General features: G+C 40.4%; 1 protein-coding gene across 1 annotated transcript in view; it reads right to left on the reverse strand.

Moving 5' to 3' along the window:
• Positions 1 to 965: 965 nt before the first annotated feature.
• Positions 966 to 21,216, reverse strand: part of TRIM44 (tripartite motif containing 44) — a 39,353-nt gene continuing 19,102 nt past the window's right edge. Inside the window, 2 exon segments of the mRNA XM_012725183.1 lie at positions 966 to 1,220; positions 8,472 to 8,483. Coding sequence (XP_012580637.1) covers positions 966 to 1,220; positions 8,472 to 8,483 — 267 coding nt within the window.

Raw genomic sequence — 21,216 nt, forward strand, 5'->3', positions numbered from 1 at the left:
GTAATAATTACAAGATGGTTGTGTCACAGAAATATGGCTTCAAATTCTGATTGATCAATTCCAAGTGAGGCTTTTGGCAGTTTATTTAACTTTTCCAAGGCTCAGTTTCCTCGTCTACACAGGAAGATCCAAATTCTTACCTCCAAGTGTAGCTAGATGTGAGAGAAATACATCTGCAAGAGAACATGTGTGCCAAACACTTTGCAAGTGTCTAGGTCATTGTAAGCGTGCTAGGGGATTCTTTATCGTACTTCCTCTGAGTTGCTAATAACATTTCCAGGTAGAGTGGAAGGGCACAGACCACAGGATTCTGCTTCATGCTCTTCCATTTTTGTTGCCTGTATGGATGAGGTTCTTTCGAGAACAATAATCACTGGTTCAAAGCACATGGGGAAGGACCAGGTTAACAGAGTTTCAAGTGATTCACTTTACTTGTGCCTTTCATTCACACTTGTCTTTTTGGTCCTTAAAAGGCCCGGTCCTCATGCCTCTCTTAATCCAGCATTGATACCCCCAATTTATGCTGTTGGCTCCATGTAAAAACAGCTGGGGGCATCTTTTCACTATTCACAGTATCAATCCAAATCTTTCCCTCTGTCCTGCTTTATGCTCCCAATTCTGACATGTTCAGTCAGCCCAGTTCTCAGCCCTATGATGACCTTATTTAGGGCTCATTTTACAGCACAGGTCTGTGAGAGCCTTCTTGTCTGGCACTGATTCCCAGCTTCTTCCTTAACTGTGATTAGTACTTGCCCCATTGACTTTAAGTTATGGGGCACAAATATTTTGCTAGGGCCAGTTACTGGATATAGGTCTTAGCAGCCAATATTCCCAGACTGTTTTGCACACCAGTCTAAACATTAATAACCTACCTAAGCTTTGATTCATTCACTCATTCTCAGGGACTGCAGTTACGGAACATTTCCAGAGTTAACAAATGTGGCAGTTAGTTTCTGTTTCTCCTACTACCAATAAATGTAGATGTTTTCTTTTACCTCTTCCTTTGGTTCAGCTGATTCATTAGAGGTACCAAGTTGTTCCTTGGCTTGGGCCGCCTGGGTCACCAACCTATCCATGCGAGGTTGGCTGTCTGCCAGTATCTTAGTCACATGAGCTGTGGCCATTTCTTCCTGGATGTCCACAAAATGAAGGGCCTTCTGCTCCTCATCAGCAATCACTTTCTGAACTTTCTTAAACACCTTCAACTGGTCCTGAGTCACCTCTAGAACACAGAGAAGTAAGAAGAGTAAGCTGCACACACAAGGAGCTGGAAGGGTAGAGTTATCATTCTAAGTGGTAGGTAGTAGTGGAGGAAAGAATAGAAAACCTAAAGGAAGCATCGCAAGACCAGAACCTGATTCACACAGGAAGTGGGGGTAGAGGGGTGAGCATGACCATTAACCCAGCTACAGAAATCAAGATACTTAAATCTGGTGCCTGATCACAAGAGGTAAGGCCCAAGCAGGCAAAGGGATTAGCAAGTATCAGATGGCCGCAGGCACGCAGACCTGAGGGTGAAGACATGGAGATGGGGCCCACTGTGGAATCTCTCTCTCTGATTCTGCATAGTTGTCCAATATAGCAACACTCTAACCACTCACAAGATGAGCCCCTCCCTACCGAAAGAAGAGGATAAAACCTAAAGCTGCCCCCACAGAGGGGCAGCTCTTTCTGCCTGCTTCTGTCTATAGAAGCGTCCTTTATTCTTCTGCCCCCTTTTCCTAATAAACCTGCTCTTTACACATAATATCTCTGTCTCATGGACAAACTTGCCGTGTACTGCTGAAAGGGGAGCTCTGAAGCCTTTCCCAGAGTGAGCCCAAGGACCCGGCTCTCTAAACTCTTCAACTTCAAAACTACATCAGGTAGTCCTGGTCACATGCAAACCTTGTTTCCTCTGATCCTGAAGTTTTAAGTTTATCCTTTAAATATGTTATTCAATTACCATTGATGAACTTTCCTGCTAATTCATTTGCCTCTTTCACTCCTCTCCTTATTCTTCCTTTTGCTTTCCCTTTTGAACATTTTTACATCAGCAATACATAATCACTTTTTAAAATTTTAAGAGATGAATCTGTATCACACAAAAATGAAATTCCTCTTCCTCCTCCATTCCACTATCACTTTCTTCCTCAGAAGGTGATTACTACTAACAGTTTGGTATTTATACTTGCAGTCATGTGTCTAGATAGATATATGCTTTTGTATATAGACAATTATGTTGTTTTTATACAAGTGGATGACAGTGAACATATGGTTCTGGGTCTTGCTTTTCTCCTTAAAATATGTTAGTACATACAGATAACTTCATTCTTTGTGTTACTTTCAATACACATATGATACAATATGGATATTTCACATATATAAAAATGGATAAAACATATCCATTAAATATCCCCCTTCATAATGAAAACAGAATGCTTCTAAATTTTTACTAGTACAAACAGTACAGCAATGACCATCTTTGGATATACCTCTTAATATTTCATACAAATTTCTTTAGAGACCCTTGAAATCACTGAGTCATACAGCTGGGCAATACCGCAGAGGCTGCCAAACCGACCCCCAGAACAGATGCATGGACCCACTCCCACTGCAGTATGTAGAGGCTGGCATTTCCCTCTGTCTTCACCAAAACTGGGTGGTATAAAGCCTTTAGATTTTCAGTCTCTAATGGCTGAAAAAACCCTGTTTTGCAACCACTGTGCTGACCAAATAAAATATGCCTGTAATCTATCTTTCACTAGGGCATCAGAAAGGCAAACGTAATGAGAAACTATGAATAACCACTTTTGAGCTCCATATTTGTCAGTAACTACACTTAATGGATGTTTCCTCACAATCACATTTATTATGAGCATTTCTGAACAGCGATGCATGTTGAGTAGCTCAGGTTGAGAACTGGGAAGAGATAGAATAGTAGGCCAAAGGAGACGGCCAAGGGAGACTCTTAGAGCTGATAGAGAAAGGAGCTGCCATCTACAGACTTATTCACACTCAGGTTTTATAGATAAGGAAACAGACACAGGTGCAAACTTGGAAGAAAAACAGAAAATGCTAATCCTTTTACTCTGGTGCTCTTTTAGCTCCAATAGTGTGTTAGAAAGGAAGTCAAACTCTGAAAACCTAAGAAAGGAGACTGAGGAAGCAAAAGACTAAAAGAGAGGTGGGGGGAAGATGAATCCATTTTTAATTAGCCTCTTAAAAACTGAAGGAGGCCACAGCAATCCCACTCCTAGGTATCTACCCAAAAGACACAAAAACACTGATTGAAAAAGATACCTGTACCCTCATGTTTATTGCTGCTTTATTTACAATTGGAAAAACATGGAAGCAGCCCAAATGCCCAAAAGTAGATGACTGGATAAAAAAGATGTGGTGCATATATACAATGGAATATTACTCAGCAACCAAAAAAGAGAAACACATGTCTTTTGCAGCAACTTGGATGTAGCTGGAAAAGATCATGCTTAGTGAGATAAGCCAGAAAGAGAAAGAAAAATACCGGATGGTTTCACTCATAGCAGGAGTATAATGGACCAGGCGAGAAAATAACAAAAATAATGAACAACCATATACCAGAGACATTTTGCGGGGGTGGAGTAGGGAATGGGATCAAAAACGGGGTGGGGGGAGGGAAATGCATGGGATTATGGTGATGGCACATGGGTGACTTGGTGATGGGAAACCCGCGGGGATTACAATTGAGATGGAAAAAAAAATGTACAAAATGATGTAAAAATAAACTTTTGTAATAAAAAAAAAAACCACTACAAAAAACAAAAACAAAAAACTGAAGGAGGCCAAACACTTCAAGCAGCTTCTGTAATGCTGCCTTTAGAATCGCAATACATGATGTGTATCCTCGTCCATACCAGTGCCTAAGCGACACAAGCCTTGAATTCATATGCTCTGCAGCAACTCTCCCTGGTGCTAAAGGAAAGGAGACTGAGAGTGTTAAGTGTTATTAATGTCCCTGCAGATTCTGCATCAGATTGAGAACAGTGATTTATGCTTATTTATGTAATTCCTGTTTCTTGAGTGTGTATATTTGAGGATGTTATGCTTCATGGTAATCATTTATTGATGGATCTCTAACCTTGGAATAAAATTATAAGACCTAGTACCTTCTTGTCTAGTATAAACCCTGAAAGCTTAAGTACAGGGATAAACTTGTCTGAATGCCTAAGTAATTCTCTTAACAGTTCCAAGTAACAAAAAATGGAGGGTGTAATAAGAAGTGACTGGAACTTTCTCCATTAGACCTCACCTACACATGTGGTCTGAAGATAGGGAGGTGACTTCACAGGAAAGGTACATACCAGACTTCTGTCAGAATAAATCATGACTTTTAAACATTAAATTCTCCATTTCCCATTGCTTTAAGTGGGCCTTTTAACATGGCACTTTATACAGATTAGAGAATTTGAGGGTAGAAAATTCTAGAACAATTTAGGTCTCTTTCTCACTCCCATTTTCTCCTCATTAACAAATAAGCATTCTCCAAAGTAGTTCAAAATGGTTAAGAACAAACTTCTGGGCTTATCTGGGTTATTCTGGGCTCAAACTTCTGCATTCATTCAAATTCAGAGCCCCAAAGAGGAATGTGGTAGGTTGAGTACTCTGGAGAAATGATTCCCTTGAAATCGCTTTTGATTCTCCCTTTCACAGTCCATTTCATCTCCTCCACAGCTGGGTGTATTACAAACCGATGAGACTGGTGATACCAAAAATTCCTTTAGTAAAAAATCAATTAGTAATTGCCAAACTTATTTTTAAAGATTTATTTATTTATGCATACAGAACTAGGGTACAGGCCAGAGGTGCAGGGGCGGTGAAAGGATTCACCAGACAGAGTTGGGAGCAGAACAGGTAGATCAACGAAGTGCACTGCTGAGAGGAGCAGTGGGCGAGGCAGGAGAGGTCTGCTGCCATGTGGGTCAGCTCCCAGCTGGGGGTCGAACTGGCACTGAATTGCTGCTAGCTTGGCAGTGCTGTGCTTAACCCACTGTGCCACCAGGGAGGGCCCAGTAATTGCCAAACTTTTTAAATGCCTTGGCCTAAAGATGATTTAAATGTGAAACCCCAAAATATAATACATCAAAAGTAGCAGTATTCTAGTTAAAAGTCTCCCTTTCCTCCTCAAAATACTTCCCCGGCACTGGTAGTGGTTTCCAAGAAAATATCACCAAAAGGGTTGGAGTCCCTCACACAGATGAAAGCAAGGGAGCGTTCTCCTTTTGATGGCCTCTAATTTCACAGAACCTTAAAGCCCTGGTATTATGAAAAGCTATATTATTACTTAACAAAGCATTTTACTAAAATTTCTGAAATAGAGTCTCCTTGTCATTTGCAACAAAGGGCAGCCTATTTGTGAATGGCCGGAAGTAATTAGTGAGCATCTAATTGTTCTCACTAGAGCTGAGGCCAACCACCTCATTGTATATGTGGACAGAAAGGCTCAGAGAACGCCCCTAAGAAAGACTAAGAAGCCAACTTTCCTCTGGCTTAGGCCGGTGTACTTTCTGCTACAGCTCAGGACTTCTTAATGATCCCTTTCTGCCTGTTTAAATTTCTTGAAATTCATTTCTTCTTAATTGAGCTGTTTCCTCCATTAACAGGCTGCCTTTGTGGCTATCCCTGCTGGGATGTGATTCTTGGGATAAAGAATGAACATCTGAAGAGTGAAGTCTTATCCCATGGCACTCTCCATGTGCTCTTATACTTACTACTTCCAGGCTAGGCCAGACACAAGAGGCAGGCGCTCTCGCACAAAGGCACTTTACACACACATCATTAAAGACATAAAACCATGAATTAAGAGCTCGTACTTAAAAACACCACCATTCAATGTGCTTGACGTAGGCTGGAAGCCATTAACACCTGGCTAGCTGGGCTGTAGGAAACCAAGGTTTTATTAACTTTTCTATTATAGGCTAATTATAAAAACAAGCGGATCAGCTACAAAGCATCATAGCCTAAGATAGATCTGTTCCAGAAAAGAGCCGCGCAAAAGAAAAGCATCCGAGTCTGTATTGATTGAGATATCAGAAAGACTTCTTGTCTCAGCCAAATTTCCTACAAGGTTTAAAGCAGCCTACTCTACAAATGACTAAAGAAATTGTGAACTGCATGCAATAAAGAAGATTCTACCTCCCTCAAAGTCATCTTTGGTCCTTTTTTTCCTCTTCTAACAGGTAACTATTCTAAAGTGGAAAAGGAAAAAGCAGGAAATGGAGCCTTTCAGACACTGCATAAGTCACCCTCGCCCCACAGCACAGGGCCCCCAGCACACCAATGTCCATGTCAGGTAGGAATCTCAAAGTTAAGTCTGTGGATAGCCTCCAGTATTTAGTTTGGCACTGTACCACAAGAAAGCCCCTTCCGAACTTCTGCCAGCTGCAGTGAGGGCAGAGAATGGCAGTTTCAACAACAGGGAGGACCGAGTTCCCCTGAAGGGGATGGCTTGATTCCCCACTGCCATGTCTGCATATGAATGGGATAGAAGCGATATGGGAATAAAACAACTACCCACTCCCAGGACGCAGCAAATTACCCATCAGTCTATATACACACGAACTATGACCTGTGTTTCAGTATCACATTCTCATTGATGGCCAATATTTTTCTGATAACCTGCTTAGAAACCTAAATTGTTCAGATTTTACAACAGGGTATAGAGAAGGGCAGAGTAAAAGGTTACTGAAGTGGACATGTCGGCCAGAGCAATCATTGTCATCAGAGCTGCTAAGCAAAAGCAATCTCTTGTATCCTTTTACCTCCTTTCAGCACCCTCTTAGAAGAGTGTGGGGTCTTGCCTCAGTTAAAACAATTAAATACTTCCAGTACCCACTCAGTCAAGAAATACTATTTACTATTGTTGTCATTATCATTGTTTGCATTATAAATTATTTTAATAGGTCAAAACTCTTGTGCAGTGATGGTGTTTAGAGTATCTTTCTCTTTTCTACTTTTCAATACAAATTTTCCATCAATGATGTATATATAGCGCCCATTTTTTTTCTTGAATGGTCTTTTTTTAAAAAGGTGGTTCAAAGAAAACATTTAATCCTTAGTAAAATATGAGCAAGTGGAATGCAACAATGTATAAAAAAATATACACCACAGTCAAGTGGGATTTATACCAGGTGTGCAAAGCTACTTCAATTTTTGAAAATCAGTTAATCTATTACATCAAAGAAGAGAAAGAAATCACATAACCTATCATGAGAAGCAGAAAAAATCATCTGACAAAAATAACACCCATTTATGATAAAAACTTTTGCCAGAGTAGGAGAGGAATTTTGCCAAGTTTATAAAAAAATGCCCATTAAAAAATCTAGAGCAAACATTATACTTAATAGTGAAAAACTAGATCAAGAACAGTTTTGGTAGAACTAACTACTTGTAATCAGTCTGTTCATGTTTTCTATAACTTCCTGATCAGTTCCAGCCACGTTATATTTTTTAAGAATTTGTATACCTCTTTGAGTTTATTCAATTCACTAAGCATATAAATGTTCATAGTAATCTTTTAGAATCCTCTGAATTTCTAATACATTTGTTTTGATTGTCTCTTTTGCTTCTAGAAGTCTATTTATTTGCGTATTCTCCCTTTTGACATCCTGACTATAGATCTGTAGTCAGCTTTTGGATTCTTTCAGTGCCCGCCCACATATTGGGCTCTCTTCTAAGCATTTTACCCATACTATTTCAATTAATCATTACAGCGGTCCCATCGTAATGTAGCTTCTAGTATATCAATTTGAGAGGTGAAGAAAATGAGACATAGAAGGAGTAAGAAACTGGCTCAAAACTGCAGACAAAATAAGTGACAGTTGCAGTTTGACTCCACAAGGTTTGACTCCACAATATGTCCTCTAAGCACAACATTATTCTCTGGGTATCTTCCCTTTCCAACCTTCACCTACACCCCTGGCCTTTTTTATAGATACCACAGTTTAGGCAACCATCCAGGCTATAATATTTGAAGTTAAGTTTTATTTTTTCCACCATATAATGAGTCCCAGTTCTTGTCTGAAAGAGAAATTATGAGACCTTTGCTGAGGGCCTTGCATGCTATAGCGGTCGATACATTCTGAGCAAGCCTCAGGAGCCATCGCATAGCTGCCTCCCCACATGGGGCTGGCTGAAGAGTCTTCCCGCTATGAAAAGTAACTTCTTGCCATTCGCTTCCTGCTACCTTCCACTAAATAACTATACCCGAACCTGGACTCAAATGCTCCATTTCAGCATTACCTATTACCCCTACTAGATGTATGAACATAATCTTACTTGTACCACAAGCTTGCTGGGACAAAATTCTAAGGCAGAAGAGTTTCTGTATGATTTAAAGAAACTATTTTGGATCCAAATCCTATTTCCAATTTATTTTAGGCTAACTTTACCTCCCTTCTCCTCTTCATGTGGTCTTGAATTCTTGACTTTACAATCTTGACCCCAAATCCCACCTTTGGTTCCTTCTGACTTAGGAATAATATGTACCCCTCACTCCCTCCTCTTTGCTGTGATAACCCTAGCTTTGGTTACAACCCCAGCATTATATTCTCTCAGATAGGAGTCCCACAACTTTAGTCAGAATACTCTAGGCTTCCCCTATTTCTTCCAGAGACTATAAATTTTGGTATTTGAGCCAAGGCCTGTATTGTTCTTTAACAGATGCACATAAGCCTGTAATATGCTTCTCCTGAATCTCCTCCCCTTCACGTTCTCTCTTCCTCACATACAAACACAATTATAATGTCCTTGTCCATATGTGTGCATGTACACACCTATACACTGTGCTCAGGACCGTGTTTCCAAGAACCTTCAGACTCACAAAATCTTAATCAACACCTGAACTGCACCTGCTAATCAGCTCTGAAGTGGAGAGCAGCCTCATGCCAGTCATGTGAGAGCCCCAGCACACTACGGCAGCACTCAGTGTGAGAGACAGAGCGCTGTCAGTGATTGCAGCATCGTTGCCAAATGTCTTCTCCTCCCAGGGTTTCATGGTCATGCTGCCAGCTGCTATTGCCGTATTGCCATGACAACCTGATGTGCAACCCACGTCATGGCACTAACTGGATGCACCCAAGAGCATCACCAGAGGATTCTGGGTTCACTTTGAATCTATATTATGGACCTCTCTTAAGATGCTTCTCTCTTCAGCTGACCCCAGAGTGACTATAAAAAAGCAATCACAGACTTCTGGGCACTATTTTTCCAGAAAAAGAATTCTGGGTGGCCTCTTTGTAGGAGGAATGTGAAAGTAGAAGAACAAGTCCTCAGAGACACCCAGGACCTATACAAATAAGAGTAAAAGTGAGGACTTCGATTTCACTTTGTTTTCTTGCTTTCTTTCCACTTTACTGGAACTAGAAAGACAACTTGAGCTTTAGGAATTATTGTGCAGGAAATGGGAGGCAGAAATTAACATTGAATGTTTCAGGGGGGGCAACTGAACAGAAATTAAACTATTTTTAAGTCTCTTAGACTTGCATCTAGAAAGTTTATTTCTATAAACTATATTTCTATAATTGCAGAAGATTAAGGCAATTTTAAAACAAAACATCTCACCACCCACAATCCCTGTTCTCTACCCATACACCATGCCTGCAAAGTCACAGCTATTTGTATACTATCAAAACCTCAAAAGCAAAACATCTGCACAGCACCACAGATACTCAGGAAAAGACACTGATGTAAGTCTCATGTTGTCTGAGTCTTATTTGCTCCCGAGGTCGCATCGGTAAAGTACATGGAGTTTGTCGCGTAGCAAAAGAGATCGAGTACAGGCTCCACTAATTATGTTTCTGGAGCTCAGAAAGGTGAACGTTTCTTTATTTGTAAAATAAGGGTTGTAATATTCTCATAGATATTTTTTTTGTGAAAATTACACAAAATAATAATGCTTAAAGAACTAGTACTCTGTGGGCACACAGGAAATCAGCAGACCCATCCTGGGTCAGCAGTTAACATTAACAGTAGACCTGAATATATATGTTCATAAATAAATATGAACACGTAGAGTGTGCTTCTCATATGGCATCCCAAGCTCACAGAACAGTCACCAGGTAGTTTTCTTAGAGAAAGAAATCCTATGCCACTTGGTTCCAAAGGAACACAGGGGCGACTGTCACCTGTGCCATGCAGACACTGCAGAGTAAAGATGGCAAGGTGAAATCTTCTTGCTTCGATTTCAGAAAATGCCAAGCACTCAGGTGGCAATGTCAGCTGCATTTTTCAATTCCATAAGATCAGAAATAGTCCAATTCAGTGCTAGAGAAGCAAAGCGCAGAGAGCAGCCAAAGGATAAGTCACATTGTGCTCTTCAGCACCTACATGTATTCTATAGGTGGTCAGTTCCGAATCGCACAACTTCCGTCTTTCATATTTGATCTCCTTTGTAGACTGAAACTCTAATGGCCATGATGATACCAATCGTCCTTCACTATTTCTTATCTCTTCCTTACAAGTTTCCACTTCCACAGAATTGAATAAAATGTAATATGATTAGTCCTGTTTTATAGATGAAACTGAAGCCTCAGGTTAAATGCTATAGGTAGTCTGTGCTAAGATGCAGACTCAGCTTATCTGACTCCAATGTCTGTGTTTTTCCACCATAAAAGGAAAGGAATGTGCATCATAATTTTCTTTAGCTTGGCCCTCCCTGGTGGCGCAGTGGGTTAAAGCACAGCACTACAAGCTAGCAGCAGCCACTTCAGTGCAGAGTTCAATCCCTGGCCCCAGAGGTGATCCACATGGCCCAGCAGACCAATCTTGGCCCCGCCTGCTGCTCCCCTCAGCAGTGCACTTTGTTCAATCTGCCTGTTCTGCTCCCCACTCTGTCTCTGCTGAATCCTCTCACCATCCCTGCACCTCTGGCCTGTACCCCAGTTGTGTATGCATAAATAAATAAACCTTTTAAAAAAAAACTAATGATAATTTTCTTTAGCTAAAATCTGAACAAACTCTATACTGTCTGGGTGGTTTTGATCATATTATCACAGTAGAGTTTTATATCTAGGCAGGCAGGCTCCTAAATTAACCATCTTACACTGGACACATGAAGCAGGGCTGCTGTGGGGAGTCCCGACAGCTCCACACCCATCTCCACATTGGCCACGTAATCAGCCCTTCAAACATTGGCAGAGAGTATATTACCAAGTCTCATGTCAACGCAAAGAGGAGCTGGAGCAGAGGGAGAAGGACATCACTATGTGTTAATATTCTTAAGCTGTTTAAAACTCAATCCCTTTGCTTTCTAACAATGCTCCAGTCTCCCAGGCAGCTCAGGCATTATGGTTCACCCTAGTTTTAAAATACCTAGACATAGAGAAGATCTGGACAGTGCTTCAGTCAGGAGTACCGGGCGCCAAGAGAAAGACAACAGCCAAAGTAAAGTTGCGGGAGAAGGAAGTAGGGAGGGAACAAGAAACTCAGTGAAATGGGGAGAGAGTTCCTAATGTCTCTTAAATGTGACACAGTGTCTTTTGGGACTCTTAATTTCTTTACTTTTCTGTTAATTGTTTGTCAAGCCGTCTTGCTAACTTGAGTTTGCCCCATAACTATAAATATAATTGCTTCTAAGCATTGATTGTTTCGTGTTTCTATTGGGAATCTATGGGCCTGCAGCTGAACACTTCCAAAGCAAATCCTTTGACTCAAACAGGCAACGGCAGTATAATGAACCAACACCAGGCAAGCCAGCCAGGTTAGGCCCATAGTTAGTCAGTGCCTGGGCAGGAACACCGGGGTCCCAGTGTAGAAGGTTTTAACTAAAAATGTTTGCATTCCATTATCATTCCAGCAGGTAGCAATGGTCTTTAAAACCTGTAATCTGTAAATGTCACCAACCCTGGGAAGCATTCATTAATCAAAGTACAGAGCACAGCTAGTTGTAAGTACATGGCTTCCCCTTCTCCACAAGGGTTGGGAAGTATCCTGTGCTCTAGGAGGGCAGTGGGGAGCTCTTAGCCTTCAGCTGAAAGTTCTGGTAGTTTTTAAGACTAGGAGAAAGCTAGCAGCAGCCACCATTTATAGGATGATATACTACAGACTTTAAATGGATTAATTAATTTACCTTCATAACAACTGTTTGTAAATACTTCAGCATATGTTATTACACATGATCAAATCAACAAAAACCTGAGAAGTGGGCAGATTAAGCACAGGTCTGTCCAACATGACATAGCTACCCATGCTGCAACTATACTGACGCAATCCAATTTCAAAGCTTGAGGTTTCTATAACTAGAATACTGCTCCTTCAACAGAGTTGTACAGTCATCACCACAATCAATTTTGGAATATGGTCAGCACCCCAAAAAAACCTTACCCATAGCAATCATGCCCCAACCTCATTCTCCAACTCCCTTAAGCCCCAGGTAACAATGACTCAACTTTCTATCTCTATAAATCTGCCTATTCTGGACATTTCCTACAAATGCACTCATGAATTTGTTCGCTTGTGAATGTCTTCTTTCACTGAGCATGATGCTTTCAAGAAGCTATGCGTGCTGTAGCATACAGCACTGCTTCATTTCTCTTTGCCCCACTGTGTGACTACACCATATCTCATTTATCTATCCAACTGGGCTGTTTCCACGTCCTGGACAGTATGACTCAAGTCATACTGTCTGTGAACAGTGACTGGCATACAGTATTTGTGTGTGACATGTGCCTTCGTGTCCCTTGGGTTTATACCCAAGAGTGGAATTACTGGGTCATACAGCAACTCTGTATTTCTGCGGAAATGTGAGACTGTTTTCCAAAGGGACCAAACCATTTTACATTTCCACCAGAAATATACGAAAATTCCAATATTCCTTTATCTATGCTGAATCCACAAGAACCCTTCCTAAATTAATGCTTCACTTTTCTCATCTATAAAGTAAGGGAATTAGGGAAGGCAGCCTCAGGCTGAATTCACACTGAGCCCTACATTTATTTAGTGGCATCATGTGAGTGCTACGAGCGGCGTGGAGGTAGGTGTTATGAAACAGAGAGCTGCACCACTACATGTCTGACTGCGTTGATCTGTTTCTGCTCTACCTGTGTAACCCTGGACAGTGACTGTCACACCTGCTTCCTTCCCCTTTCTGCCCCCTCTACCTCCCCACCCCACCCAATAACCTTATAGAAACTGCGAATTTGCTTATACCATTAGGAAGAAAACACATGTACCTTATTAGGTAAAATTTCCACTGAGCAGTAACAGCAGATTAGCCTTCAGAATTTTTAGTTTTCTAAATTGGAGTTCAAAGATGGAAGGAGATTCAAATGGTAAAAGTGCATGCACTGAGGCCTTCAGACCAAGATTGTAACCCAGAAGGTTCTTACACTGTTCCCTAGAGGAGCATCTAAAAGTAGTAGAGGGACACTACACTGAGAGAGTCCTTCAGCTCAGAGGGAGAGTGTCACACTCCTGGGAGATCAGAGCCCATAAGAAACTGTACCAGAGAAGACATGGAAGACATTAGCACATCACTGAATGGGGAGCTGGGAGGGGAGAAAAGCCCAGAGGCCCAGGGAGGGGCAGAGCAAGCAGGGCTGTGGCTCAGAAGTGGGGAGAATGGGATCTATGCAGAGGCACACCCATGACCTAGCGGAAATTCACGGGAGGAGTTAGGGTGACCCACCCAGGTCAGAGCTAAGGGACAGTAGCGCCAGGCTGCCCTCTTTTGCTCCTCGGAACTGGCATGGACCTTGTAAGCGCACCAACAGTGTGCAATATGTCCATTCTCAGATCTGGGACATCAGAGAAGATGCCAGTGGTGCCAGACACAAGCCAGTCCCTCTGGGGTGCAGACACACCAGTCGGCCCCCTCCGAGACCCTCCCCACCCTGATGACTAAGCAACTAAAAACTCAGTAGCAACAAAGCCATAATAAAGGCAAACAAAAATCAAATAAAACATGGTGAAACCTGCAGGAAAAGTAAAAATGTTCAATTCTCTATGTTACTCCTTACAATTGTTTCTTTTTAAACAGGGAAATTTAAAGTAGCAAAATAGACAAAAATTTATAACAGATGTCTTTTTGAGATCTTAAGGGTATAAATGACATCATAAGGAGACCAACAACTCTCCAGAATCTAATCACAAAGATATGAAAGAGTCTATCTTTCATGGATAGAGTTTAAAATTACTGTAATAAAAGGACTCAGTGAATTAGATGAAAACTCAAAAAGGATAGAGTGATAAAAGAGAACTCAGCCTAATCAAAGAGATACAACAAAAATCAGGGAAACAAATGAAAAAAATAAAATTAACAAACAAAAGGTAGAAATTGAAGCTTTAAGTAAAAAAGCAACAAACCCAGGATGGGATTAAGAACTCTAGAAGGAACTACTGAAGCAGAATAAACCAAAAGGAGGATTGAATCAGTGACCCTGAACTTTGTAATTCACAAAGGGCTCAGGTGGAAGAAGAGGAATTAAAAAAAAAAAAAAGGCATTATCCAATTCTGTTAGAAAATCCAACAAGAGGGTAATGAATATCCTAGAAGAGAGAAGTGAGAGAGACTGGTAAAGAGAACTCATTCAAGTAAATAATAGAGGAAAACTTGCCAAACATGGAGCTGGAACCAATTACCAAGTCCACAAAGCTGGGAGAACTACTGTTTATCTAAACACAATGAGATCGACACCAGGAAACACAGTGTAAGAGGAGTAGTGGGGAGCAACCTCCAAGCCAGTGGGTGGTAGTCAGCCACCCTGATGGTGGAAGCTGGAGCTGTCTTGACTCCACCTTCCAAGGGGAAGGGGAGATTCGGCAGTTAAGCGGCTGGCAAGGAGGGGTATCCGTGGAGGAGCAGCAAGCTTGCCAAATGCAGATTCAGCTTCAATCTTAGTCTCTGATCCATGGATGGGTTTGGTGTAGGACGATGGCATCTGCCACATGTCCAGATATAAATTATCTTTCTCTCAGCTCTCCCTTTTAACGCTGCCTATGTAGATGAATACTGTTGCTTTGTTTCCCTTTGCGCATCTACTTTTGAATCCTCTTCTCTGTTCTTAGATGGGTGGGTGAGGATTTACCTAGCACACCCTAGGTTTCCCCCCAAACTGCCCTGTAGCAAACAACTTGGCACCCAACATGGAGCCACGACCTCTTGGGTGACCAGTTTAAAAGACCATTCCTAGAAAAGTATGGCTTTATTTCAGTAAAAATCTAGATGTGTGCTTTGATTTAGATTGGGTTTAACTTTTAGTTTAGGCAATTCTCCATATTCTTCTTCAAGTTTTGGTTTGGGGAAAAGTCTGGTTATGGTCTTATGTGAAGCTTTCTGATGCTGGTACTAAACTGCTTCTGAATAACTATTAGGTTAATGAGAAAATCAAAGGAGAGGTTAAAAGTTACCTGAAGATAAATGAAAATGGAGACACAAAATACCGTAACTTATGGGACTTAACAGAAACAGCACTAATGTAGTAATATAAGCCAACATCAAAAAACAAGCAAGATCTCAAATAATCTACCCCACACCTTAGTGAACTTAAAGAGAAAGAAAAATGAAACCTAAAGTCACAATAAAGGAAATAATAAAAATCAAAGCAAAATAAACATCAAGTGTGGTCAGTGAAGCCAAAAGTAGGTTTTTTGAACAGATAAAAAGAAGAGCCAAACCGCTAGCTAGTCTCATGAAAACTGGAATCACTATGATCAGAAAAGAAGTTACAACAGACAGCACACAAATACAGAGGACCAGAGAGACTACTATGAATATCTTTATGCCCAGAAATCAGATAACCCAGAAGAAACCAATGAAGATTTAGAAGCAACAATGGTCTAAGACAATCAGTAAGAAACAGAAAAACTGAACATACCAATTACGAGCAAAGAATATGAAACAATAATGAAAACTCCCAAACAAGAAAAGTATAGGACTAGATCACAGTAAGTTCTACAAAACCTACAAAGGTGAGCTAATATCTAGTTTTCCAAAAATCTTCCTCCAAACTTGAAGCAAGAGTGGTTCCCAGCAACTTATTTTAAGGTTCAAATCCACGTTACTCTGATACCAAAAGTAGATAAGGACTTAGCAAAGCAAAAACAAACGAACCAAAAAAAAAAAAAAACAAAGAAAAACCACAACACACTCCAGACCAATATCCCAGATGAATGCATATGTAACAATCCTCAAAAAATCTTAACAAAGTGACTTCAATTTTAAATTAAAAAGTCATACATGGTGATCAGGTCAGATTTATTCCAGGGATGCAAAGATGATTCAAATTCCACAAATAAATCAATGTAACTTGACATATAAACAAAAGGAAAAAATAAAAATCATATTATCTTGCCTCAACAGAAGCAGAAAAAGCATTTTAAAATTTAATATACATTTATGATCAAAACTCAATAAAGTGAGTGAAGGAATATACTTCAATACAACAGTGGTGATAAACGCCAACTCCACAGCTAAAATCATAATGGTGGGCCCTCCCTGGTGGCACAGTAGGTTAAAGCACAGCACTGTGAAGCTATCTGCAGCCACTGCAGCACAAGTTCAATTTCCAAACAGGGAGGTGACCCACAGGGTGTGGCAGACCTCTCCTGACTTGCCTGCTGCTCCCCTCAGCAGAGTATTTCAGTAGATCTGCCTGTTCTACTCCCCCGTCTCTGATAAATCCTCTCACACACTCTACACTCACACAGTCATATGTATAGCTGACAGAATACTATAGCTATTAAAAAAAAAAAAGATGAAATCTTGCCATATGGAACAACACACATGGAACTGGAGGGGCCTAGGCTAAATGAAATAAGTCAAGAAGGAGAAAGACAACTACTGGGTAGTTTCACTCATGTAGAATATTAAGAAACAAACCTCAGAAAGATGACTGCTAAGTTGAAGCTACTGGATGAGGTATTGGGGATTGGGTAGCAAAGTGGGGAGAGGGCCCAGTGGGTTATGGCAGATTATGGGTACTTTTAGTGGTGGTTATGGTGTGGTACCAAATAGCGGAAGAAGTGTGAACCTATACTCCTAAATCATAAACAGTAATGTTGTAAAACAATGTCACCACAATAAAGGTTATATAATTTTCTCTGGTATGCATTTATAAGAGATACTGATAGGTGGAAAAAGCAGGATAATATACATAATTTGATATATATATATGTGTGTGTGTGTGTGTATATATATATATATATATGTGTGTGTGTGTGTGTATATATATATATATATATGTGTGTGTGTGTGTATATATATATATATACATATATATAAACACATATATTAAACTTTATGCTCAAAAGGCAAAACACCTTAACATTTACCAGTTTTTTTCGTAGGTATGTCTCAAAGTGTGATACCCAGAATCACCCAGGCTGCATATCTCAGCAAAAACAGCAAATCTCAGTACTTACAAATTAATGATCAGGTCAGACTCAAGAATGCATATTTTAAATTTTAGAACAGTATTCAAACTTTACAAACCATTAATGATGCAAAAGAATATATGATCTATTGTCCACAGATTTCCATAGGGAACATGTTTTTTTATAACTGGGGGACAAAGGAACAACAGGAAGTAGTTTTGCTTAGCACTGTTTCATAAAGGGGGTGTGGTGGGGTGTGAGGGTTGATGCAGGAAGGAAAAGAGCGTGTCCCATTTCTTTCTACTGCCAGTGTCAACAGAGAATGAGAAGGGCCACATTTGCTTCTGGGTGGCTTCCACATATCAGAGCCTAGAACAGGCTGAGAAAATATGGGTACTGGCCCCTTGGCCTTCTCCATCCATCAAGGAAACTATTAAAGCACCTGCCTCAGTTCTTCATTTATTTGGGGCTAAATGCTTTGGGGGCTGCTTGGCTCCTTTGTCATTTCCCCCATTTTATGTTGGAAAAGGGCCATACATACAGTCTTGGACTCTAAGATTGTGAGGAGATATGGCTGCAGGATCCAATAAAGGGGGATAAAATAAGAGTGTGGAGGGAATGTTAAATAGTCAGTGATATTACCAAGGATAACATCCACAAAACGTGCAAATAACAACATTAGTTTTCATAGCATTTCTTTAATAGATAATGTATATCTCTTACTATGTATACCATGGTATATTCTTACTATGTATACCATACTAATAGGTCTAGTGATGATTTATTTTCTTTTGAGCAGTGTAGAACTAGGACACTAATTCTAATATTCCTCCAATCAAGAGAACACTTTTGAATGAATCAACTTAATGACTGAGGCATCTCTACTCTATGCTGGATGAATCAACTCTGCCCCCAGTGAATGTCTCTGTCTTGGAGCAGGACAAGGATAAGCAGAAGGCCTGGCTTGACGGTGCTGACAAGAATTCAATTAGGTTTTGCTTGCATCCATTACTATTTGTACATGAAAAACCTATCATTTTAACAATTAGCACAGGTGAGTAAAGGACTGGGCTGTGGTGCACGCTAATTATATCAGCTATTAAAAAGGGCAGTTATGTTCTCTTTCAATTATAAAATGATATATAAATGCTACATAAAAATCAGAAAATAAGAAAACAATTCTCAGACCTATTCAACTAATTTCAATTGCCAGGCAATTTATTAATTTCAAACTTCAGCAAGAATACCTCTAGAGGGAGAGTTACAGTGACCACACATGAGGGGAGACATTCTATAGTGTCAAGTATTAACAAGGATATAAAATAACGGTACTTCCTTAATTAAAAACAATACCTCTAGAGATTAAGAAAATAAGAAAAAAGGCCTGTATGTTCAGGAGGTCTTGGTATGACCAGATCCCAAGTTTCCTGTCACTCCAGTCAAACAAAATGTAAGCCACTTAATTCAAGTTTTAAGATACTTTTTAAAAAGAATAACTCATAAAATTAGTATGAATTCAGGATACACACTGTGATTTTAACTGTTTTCAAGTATACCAGTTACAGAAAACAATGAACAGTGCATCTTAGAAGGAAATAAAAGCAATCAATACATAATAGAGAAAGTGGCCGTTATTAACTGCATAATAAGAGGTTAGTTTGATTGAGCTTAGCCTGCTATGCTTCTGGTTCAATGCTTTCCAAGAGACTGGGCCAGGGAAGGGAGGGAATCGATGTGATTTCCAAGCTTTGGTTTCCTCTGGGTAAATTATAAAAGATCACTGTATGGTCATTACAAAGTAAAGCTGTGAAGATAAAGTACTTAGAATGCTTTAGATTTCATAAACATCCAGTACACACACACACACACACACACACACACACACACACACACTGGTTAATTGTATCTTTTATTCCTGAAAGTTTAGCAAAATATGAAAAACCCACAGACAAAAAAAAACTCCTGTTTTGTGAAATAGATGTTTCTGAAAGTTGGGCTCAAAAAAGTAAGTTTACAAACTGAATCATGTTGAACACGCTAGGATGTCTGATTACTTTAAATACTGCTTCCATTACACAAACTAAAGAACATTTGTTATCAAAAGTAAATAATCTCTTTCCACCCTAGGCAGGCTGTAGCTGCCCGTGGGTATGCACTCTTTAAGAAAACAGGGCTCACCATCTCAACCTTCACACACACAACTTTCTCTGCCCCCACGCCTTATTTTCCAGTCCTCACTGACTCTTTTTTTAAAACACATGCATTACGTCATCCTTCATTCTTGTACCAGGATGTCCACTCTCACTGCTGCCCCCCACAGCTGATCTTGGCTTGGCTCACCTCCAGTGGCAGGTGCTTCCCTCTGCTCTTAGGGTCAGTCTGCTCAGGCCACCATACCAGCGGCCCTGATCTTCATCGCAAGCCCTGAATGGGGTTCCTTCTCCTCTTTTTGGTTTTGCCATTTCTCTGCTGGACACAATGGCTTACGGGACTCCTGTTTTCCTGAGCTGATGCAGCGGGCACTTCCTTCATTCCCTACTCCTTTGCTCTATCTTAGATCACTTGTTTTCTAGGCTTGAATTTTATGTATTTTTTTTTCAAAGTTGAAATCACTTAGACTTACTCAAAAGGACTATTCTGGTTATTTGCTGAAGAGAACTAAAAAAAAAAAAAGCAAGAGGGCAAGAATAAAGCCAAGGTCTAGCACAACCTCTAGTACTCCCAGACCTGCTGGATCAAACTCAGGTGGAACCCAGAGTTTAATAAAGTCCCCCAGGTTTTTCATGCACACAAAAGTTTAAGAATCGCTGGCTTGAAAGAAAATATTTTAAAGGCAAATCTTTTACAAAAGTGATGCAACTCATTAAGAATTAAATCTATATACTGACACAGGAAAGTATATCTGCTGCCCCATGGAAAAATATCTAGACTGTTACATACCAGTTAAATCAAGGGAAATTCATTTTCTTTTCTTGTTACATATATCTGCATTTTTAAACCTATAAGAATTTAGCTTTACGTCTCAAAAAAAAAAAGGCTAATATAGGAATCTTCTGCTCCTCTCTGGCATAACTTAGAAGTAAAAATTAACTCAGTTCTCACAGACTTCAGTGTCTGGACTAATCAAGCTTGGTGACGCCTTAGGGAATTCTAGAGGAAGTGGGGCAGAGACAGCTCTCAGTGTGCCATGACTCAATCAGTGCTTCTCTGTGAAGCTGTTGTGCAGGAAACGACAGGTCATAAAGCCGGACAGAGTCTGCCCTTTTTAAGTAGGTCAGCATAAAAAGAGGGAAAACAGAAAAGGATAAAACCGACGGGCACTGTTGGAAGGTACCAATTTATTTCTAGGAAAATTTTCTTTGTTGCAGAAATTATGTTTGGAATGATCCATTTCCCCTCTCCTGCTTTATCATCCGGCAGTCATTCTGCAATTATATTGGCCCTTCTTCTAGCTGGTTCCAGGTATATGCAGCACATGCATCTGGTTTCTAGAAAGGGGCTTGATAAAACAACCAGGTGGGAAATATTCTAAAGCAGGGCAAACAGAAGATAAATGAGAAGACAAAAATGATAACTTGCATATATCTAACATCAAGTCAGATCCTAACCAGTATCTTTAGCTTATGAAGCAGTGTGGGAAAATCCTGAGGTCCCCATGGATGCTCAAATAGGGCCACTCAGTTCTCTCACACCTAGCAAGTTCCATTTCAGGACCATATGTGCACTCATGAAGAATTACAAAGCATTTTCCCTGTATGGTCATCATTCCCGGAGGCCACTGTGATTTGCCACACCTTTGACCCCTCCCCCCCATAGGCATGCAGGCATGGCAGAAGCACAGGTGTCTCTTTCGTTGGAGTGATTACCTCCCAGAGCAGAAGAACCTAA

This window comes from Condylura cristata, unplaced genomic scaffold, assembly GCF_000260355.1.
Source record: "Condylura cristata isolate star-nosed mole 26May11 unplaced genomic scaffold, ConCri1.0 scaffold00015, whole genome shotgun sequence".
Classification (NCBI taxonomy): domain Eukaryota; kingdom Metazoa; phylum Chordata; class Mammalia; order Eulipotyphla; family Talpidae; genus Condylura; species Condylura cristata.